The sequence below is a fragment of the Prunus avium genome, chromosome 1, assembly GCF_965620075.1.
Source record: "Prunus avium chromosome 1, drPruAviu1.hap1.1, whole genome shotgun sequence".
NCBI lineage: Eukaryota > Viridiplantae > Streptophyta > Magnoliopsida > Rosales > Rosaceae > Prunus > Prunus avium.
The window spans coordinates 20,345,299-20,353,107 of record NC_142284.1 but is presented as its reverse complement, the minus strand read 5'-3'; the positions used below and the strand labels follow the sequence as shown (position 1 = coordinate 20,353,107).

At 38.0% G+C, this 7,809-nt stretch overlaps 1 protein-coding gene across 1 annotated transcript; it reads right to left on the bottom strand.

Annotated features, from left to right (window-relative positions):
- Positions 1–333: 333 nt before the first annotated feature.
- Positions 334–7,061, bottom strand: LOC110769132 (GPI-anchored adhesin-like protein, putative (DUF936)). The gene is made up of 4 exons (XM_021973046.2): positions 4,903–7,061; positions 4,230–4,532; positions 3,693–3,784; positions 334–1,501 (listed from the first exon to the last, which is right to left on the bottom strand). The coding sequence occupies exons 1-4, from the start codon at positions 5,845–5,847 to the stop codon at positions 631–633; spliced, it is 2,211 nt and encodes a 736-aa protein (XP_021828738.2). The 5' UTR covers positions 5,848–7,061; the 3' UTR covers positions 334–630.
- Positions 7,062–7,809: the final 748 nt, after the last annotated feature.

The following is a 7,809-nucleotide window of genomic DNA, read 5'->3' as shown; positions in this document are numbered from 1 at the left end:
GAGTTTGTGGAAAGCAAGAAAGAATTTTGTAACATAATTCATGGTACCAGAACGAGCAAGGTTGCTTTTGAGAAGATGGTGGAATTGCATGCAGAGTTTTGTATCATATTAGGCTTTGGGAGTACTCAGGAAACAAAATAACTAGCTCTTGGTATTTATGTGTCATGATAAATGGCCATTTCCGTGGTTGATTGCCATTACATTTTTTAAAATTAGAAGAAAATTTACATGGAAAACAAAAGGTTATGTTAAAAAAGTAATTTTCTCAAGAGAGAAAAAATGGCAAAGCTAACTGATTCAAATAGAATCTCTAATGCTCATAAGGATGCTATAAGAACCAAAAAATTCCCCGCTCCCCAATTTTTTTCAATCTTGTATAATTTCAGGTAACAATTGAATTAAACGATGGAAAAAATAATGACACCTTGCACTTCAAATCAAATTCTCTCTTGTAAGTAACAACCCTTCCATCTATACCTCCTCACACCCATGTGAAGTTATGTACATAGATTAACAGCCTGAGCTCCTAGGATCACTTGGTGGTTAAGGGCACAGCTTCCAGGGCTTGCTGCTGCATTTATGCAACCGCAGACACCAAAACACACACGACCAAACTAGGGTTTAATCGATTCACTTTCTTACTTTTGTATCTGTTGTTCGAATTCGCGGTGATGACTGTGATCCGCCACCAAGTGCAGCGGCAGCAGATTCAACATGTGTAAGAAGATACTCGTAGATCTTCTTCCTTAGCCTCTCGATGGTTTCAGCTGAAACAGCGTTTGTTTCTGCTTCATCTTTACTAGAACCAATATCATCCAACCAATCATTCACACTCTTGAGCTGTGTTAGCATTCCTGCTATTTGACCATTATCTGACAGAGCTGAAGTGTCCACATCAGCATCCAGGAACCTCTCCACAAACCCCAAAAACCAATCTTGTGATTGCAGTCGCAACATTTCAGCCAAGTCAACAGCCTCATCAAGGCCGTTTCCTCTATTCCATTCGGGTAGAGGTTGTGCCTGTGGCTTTTGGCTGATTGCTGATCCATCCCCTAGTCGGCGAGGAGTTCCTGGTGTTGGAAGCTTGGAACCAACTGTGTGGCGAACTTTGCCTTGGGATTTTGTTGAAGTATTCTTCGTAGAATTTTCTAGAACTAACATGGGTTGATTTGCAGAGACAATCTTTCGATTTTGAGAGGAAGCTGAAGCTGGAACAGAGGTTGAACTGGACTCTTTACTAAATACAGCAAAAGATGACAGATTGGTGGCTAATGCAGCTTGTACCCAAGATGCTGCCTGTTTCCGTCTGTCTGATGTTATCTTTTGTGCATCTTCTGATGGGCTTTCTTCACGGTCTGGGGATGAACCAGCTGGTATAATTTTGTATAGAGAATCAGCAACTACACGAGCATTATTCAAGCTAGCATGGAGGGCTAAAAACTGCTCCACCGCAGGCTGTGGGTTATCTTCCTTGGCAGAGGTAGTTAGCTCAGAATATATGCTGCAGGACCGAGGTAAAAGGATAACAAAAAAGAATGTCAGACAACAAAGTAGAGAACCTAGGCTAAAAATTCAACATATAAATTTATGGACCCCCCAAATAAAAAGCTCACAGATAGGCAAATCAATCTTGGCCACAATTATAAGTATATATGAAAGGCTAGAAAAGCAATGGAAATCGTCACATCATAGAGTACAACAAATTTATACAAATTAATGTGGATGTGCACTTTCCCTTAACTTACTCGTACTAATATACAATTGAACCTCTTAACCACCACCACATGTACTCAAGTGAGAAATGACAACAATAAGGGAACTGAATCTACTATCTAGTTATTTCTACAATCCCTGACAATGTCGTGAAATAACTTGATGTTCGTAGACCTTTTAAGCAAATCCATTCTCCCAAAATTCCCTGGTCAAACAAGGTGACTTCTACAAGTGATTCTCCTGTTCAAAAATATGTTATATGCTTTGGATTCCTAAGCATCAGTGGTATTCCTAATTACAATTCAAACCTTCACCTACATTTTTTGTGTCCTATTTGAAGCACATGCTATTCTTGATTGCACAATGGTCACTCTCTAAATCATAAAGCAGGGCTGGCCCTATGACCAATTTATAGAAACTTATTGCATTTGGTAAATAGCTTACTTCGCTGTTATGCAGACACCACCTACTTTCACTAAAGCTCTTTTGGTAAAGCTACATTATATGTAATCCATGACCAAAGCCTTCTATATTATATCCCTAATTATAGTTGATCATGCCAAGATAAGGAAATAGTCGCTTTTGGGTATCTTGTAGCCAGGGAAATACAAATCCATCATTTCCACACCTAGTTTGAGTTTACTACTGATATTACAATTCGTGTATTTTGCCTGAGTTTATCAAACAAACTAGACATTTGAGTTATCTCTAACCACAATAGCGTAAAAGTTACCGTTACTCCATACATAGGTGGTAAATGAATTGCACCGTAAGAGTAACTCTACAAATTTAAGAAGAGAAAATGCAGAATACTCAAGTACAAGAGTCCTATCACAATTAAACATATCTCGGTGGAGGCTTCTATCGCTCAACTATCTCATGAGAGTACACTACGAAAAGAAAACAGCCTCCATGCCATATATGCTGATAACTGTATAACTCTAATAACCAGGGCTATTTAACAGTGAATCAACAGAAAAGGAGTTGGAAAAGATATGGATTGCAGGGATCACAATGACCATCTTGCTGCAGCTTGGATACCTTAAGGATCACACTTTTGTATATATTGTCAATAACCGAGAAAAAACTACGCATGAAGTTCTAATGACTGTTCCATATCTTCTGGGTCTGAATGTCCAACCATTTTTACTATCCAACCACAATATCATATACAACTTGGATTGGAAGATGACCTTCCTTAGTGCAACTCAATTGAGGTATAGAAAAAAGGATGGAAAAATGTACATATATAATATTATATCTAAAATATTCATAGTAAGGGTTTCCATAGGTGATAGTGACAGAAAATATATTCTAACTGAATTGTATTCACCTGCCACTATCTCGTGGTTAGATCAGTATGTCCGGCTCCATCAACCCTACATGTGACTACCATGCACATTTATCATTCTGACCATGGCCTTTGCCTTTATGATAACTAAATGCATTAACAACCCCAAGTCCAAAAATATTGTGTAAATTATGTGAGTTACTGAATTTTTAGGTATAAGTGAAAAAGATCTTCTTGTTAACAAGCCAAATGAGAGTTAACACATCTCTCATAGTCCAGCACCCCACCATTACCATTCATATCCCGGCACTTCTACCATGATGTGGTGCCTCCAGAATAACTAAATGCATGTTGCACGACCACCAACACGATGATTGCTTATGCTTTCATGACTTTTAAGTGAATGAATTATTATGCTTTTTTTTAAAAATGAAATAAGTAAATGAATTTTAAACCTACATGACAAATGAAATTTTCTGCTTGGTACTTTGAAAATTTGACAAACAGGCTTAAAGAAAAATCAATCAAATTTACAAGTGCTCAATTTTTTATGACATTGAAACTTTTGGCCACTGATTATGTTGAGCACCATTAGAAGGAAACTTCAAGCAAATCCACAACTCCAAGTCTAACTCACAAATAATAAAATAATATATTCCATGTCACTGGCAAAAAGATGTAGTTATACCTCAAACATCGTAGCAAGCTCTCTGCAGCAGAGGCCTCCTGCATCGCCTCTATTGCTGCTATTTGTGCTGCATCCCTGTGTCTCAAAACTTCCTGTCATAGTAGATGTAAAAGCATATTTTAAGAAAAAGAAGAGCTGAGCTCTACAGCATAATATATCCTCAGAAAGATCAGAACACCAATTAAAATGAATGTCACTGAAATTTCAGTGAAAAGAAAAGTTAAATCTTCCTCATATTTAAAATGAAACTACAAACTTGTCTGCTAATAAAGAAAATTGAACCATCAAAACAACTCATTGGCACACAGCAGATCAAAAGCTAAGAAATTAACACAAGTCCGTAACCCTATATATGCAAGAACAATTGGGGACCTCAGATATCAGTGACTTCGTTATTTTATAAGATTCTCTAATTGACTTCTGCGGCATCTACCAACGAAAATTGCAGAAGTAAAACACTGTAGTACATTTAATTGGCAGACAAGAACATTTATGCTAAGACATCTACCAAGATCTAAGATGTTACAAAAGATATACCTTTCCAAGCTTTGCAACTGATGATGGGAGTGAAGCCCATGGAAAACTTCCATCTGTCAATTTTCTATTATTTAAAGAAACCTTGACCAAGTTTCCAGGAAATCCATTATTAGCATCTGTTGATTTCTTTCCAACAACTCTTTGTTTATTTGACCTATCTTGATCACCCAAAGTTCCATTTGCAGTAACTTTCTTTGTAGACATTTGAGCCTTACTCTCTTCTTTCAATGACTTTGCAGACATCTGGATCTTATTCTCCTCTTTAGATGGCAACCTCTCACTTGATGTACTTTTTCTAGGAGCCTGGCAAATGCAAGTTTTTTCAAATAATAAATATAGTTTTTTGCTTTGTACAAGAGAAAAAAAACACCAAACATTGAATTGCTTTCTACATCTTTTGGAATTTACTGCAAAATCGAATCAAAACCAGAGAGAGAAGAAGAAGATTTTTCAAACCCTAAAATTCATAATTGCTGGCATTTAATTTGAGTTGTTTATCTCCAAAATCAAATTTTTCTCTCAGAAGATCCACCAAATGAGAAATCAATCTAATCTCAAATAAAGGAACAGAATCAATTTAAATCAACCCAAAGTACACTTAAGCAAACTAATAACAAGTAAAAACTAAATAACATCAATTTCAAATTTAATATGGAAGAATTGTAAAACTTACAGACATCCGAACTTCTTGCTTCGGATCATGTGTGGTAGCCCTCAATTTTGAACTCTCTCTATTCTTCACCTCCATATTTCCTTCCCAGCTCTTCCTCAGGGCCTTGGCTCCCAGTTCAAACCCCTGAACAAAATTCTTCATCGGGTTTCCCAACACTGATCTCTTCCCAGGACTAGCCCCACGAGCTGAACTTGTCTTTTCCACCACTCCCACGGCCTTAGGTGTTCCCTTGACTTTTGCATGTTGCTTGACCCCATTGGCAAATTTCTCAAAAGAAGTCGGCAACGAATAACAACTTGTGGGAGATGATGGGATAGACCATGAATTCAACGACTTTATTCTCGGCAATTCCTTCTTCACTTCAACATTTAATGCTGGTTTTGATGGCTGAGACTTTGATCTGCTAAAAGACCCTATTTTCTTATCCAATTGCTCCTCCTTACCACTACCATTTGATCTCACTATTCCATGTTTGTCCCTTTCTCCAGCATGACCATTTCCTAATACTTTAGACTCAGGTTTCACTTTCTCTACAGTTTTCAAACCTGAACGCGAATTATTGTTAAGAAATCCAAGAGAATCAGTAGCAACAATGTCTTCAGGGCTCCCCACACAAGGGTGTCTCCCTGGTACTGGTCTAACGCCACGGAGAATGGGGACAGGGGTAGCGGCTTGGAGCCGGTCCACATGAATAAACTGACCCAGTTGGATCTTATCACTGAGAATTAAATCATCGTGTTCATCAGGGAGAGATACATAGGTGGCATGAGAGGAATCTGATACCTTAAGGTAGAAACCTTGGTTTGGGAAAAGCTCACCGCCGGCAAGCGCTGGAACAATGCTCACAACTTGCAATAGAGAGGACCTGTGCTCACCAGCAACTTTCACATCTGTGTTCATATGCTGTAGAAGTTTGAGAAGCACGCCAGGGACAAGATTTGCCATTTTTGGACACCCCAATAGGCATCAGACAAAAAAAGTTCCAAACCCCGATGAAAAGCTTCAAGCTTTCACACATAAACACAAGAATCCTGCACAAGGGGCTATTAAGAAAGCGTTTTTTTTCTCAAAACCCAGATTGGAAACTCAAAGATTTTATATATGCGAAGACAAAGTTACGGCAGGGGATTGAAAAGGGAGGATTTTTCTCAATACCCAGATGGAAAAAAAAGGCTTTTTTTCTTGGTGCCAAGATTGAAGCAAAGAATTTGATCTGTGGACTTCGACGGGTTACAGAGATAGGAAAATGCGAGTAAGCTTTACAAGTAAATGAAATTTGTTACCAAAGAAGGGCTTAATCCCACAAAACACAAGTAGAGAAACGTGCAATGCACAAGATTCAGGTTTGGTAGGTGTGAGCTTTTGGCAGTAATAATGGTAAACATTTTTTTCAGGAAAAGAAAATCAAGAAATTAGAAGCCAACCCAGAGACATCAAATATATAACTAAAATATCAATCAGATCAAATCATCAACAAAGAAATAAATAAGGGGATTTCAACAAATGGGATTAATGATTGTGCAAGACAGAGAACAATCACCAACCCAGCAAAATTGAGTAAAATGACTGTAACCGAAACAGTGACATTTGCAATTTCTTCAACTTTCAATAAAACCAAAAATGGGAAAAGAAGCAAGTTTTGGAAACATTGTTTGGCTTTTATAATTTTTGCTTTTTGGGTAAGGAGGATAAAAACAAAATGATTAGACGAGTTGATGGAGAAAAATCCAGATCACAAATAAAAAGACACTTAAAAAAGCAACCTTTTTTTAAGAAGACCGGGTGATGATGAAGAAGTACAGATGAGAAGTGCCTTGTGCAGTGAACATGAGAATGGGAATGGGATGGCGTTGGAAATTTCTTTTCTTTGCAGAGAGATTGGGGATAATTGAATGCCCAGGCTTATTGTATGATTGAGTTGCAAGGAGCTGTCAGTGCCTGACACAAACTCACCACACACAAAACACACATTCGCATCATAAAACGATAGAAAATCTGAAGCTGCCCCACTTGGGTTGCTTTTGGAGCCTTTTGATTGATTTATTTGGGTTTTCAGAAATGAAGTGAAAGAGTGATTGATTGTTTGTTGAGCCAAGGAAAGCCAAAGGGTCTCTCAGGAATTGTTGCAGCAGGCAAAGCAACTGGCTGGGTGGGAATCTTGGCAGAAAACCAAATATTTTTATTTTATTGGTAGCTTATGAATTTTTAAATGATTTATTTATTATTTCGAATTTATTTATATAATTTTTTGACTTTTGTATTGAGAGTATGCAAATGGGTGCATGTGGAAGGTGATGGAGTGTTAGAAACAAGGTAATGGTGTGTCGGCTATCTGGAAAGGTGTCACATCCCCAAGATAGCAGCTACAAGTTTACAACCTTTTATTTTATTTTCCAATGTTTTATTTATTTTTTATAAAGTATTCTTTAATTATTATTATTATTTTTTTTTTTTTTAATAAACACCATAAGCTTATTTCTGATTGCTGGCGCAGTCTGGAAAACCTTATCCCACTAATTTTTTTCTATTAAAATACGTGAATCACATTCATTTGTAAACAAACACCCCCCTCCTCCCCCCCCCCCCCCCCAAAAAAAAAAAAAATTGCCTGGCACGGGGATGCCATCCTCCGCGTCCCCCTCCCCTCCTCCATCGTTGTCGGCATCGTCTCTCTCCTTCTTACCAATGCGAAGAGAGAGAGAGAGAGAGGGAGAGATGAGAAAGAAAGAGAGCCAGTGAGATGAAGGCTGAAAGCGGTGACCAACTGTCGAGATGCAATTGACGTGGAAAGCTTACGTTGGCATCCCTGTGCCAGACAAGTTTTTCTCCCCCGTCCCCAAATCTACAAATAATCCACAACATTGATTACCAATGTAACGCCATAATTATCTACCAGAATGATTAGGT

Coding starts and splice junctions, on each gene's coding strand:
- LOC110769132 (XM_021973046.2), bottom strand. CDS start 5,847: ATGGCAAATCTTGTCCCTGGCGTGCTTCTCAAACTTCTACAGCATATG. Junction 4,533..4,902: donor AGCAAGAAGTTCGGATGTCT/GTAAGTTTTACA, acceptor TGCATTTGCCAG/GCTCCTAGAAAAAGTACATC. Junction 1,502..3,692: donor AGCTTGCTACGATGTTTGAG/GTATAACTACAT, acceptor TCGGTCCTGCAG/CATATATTCTGAGCTAACTA.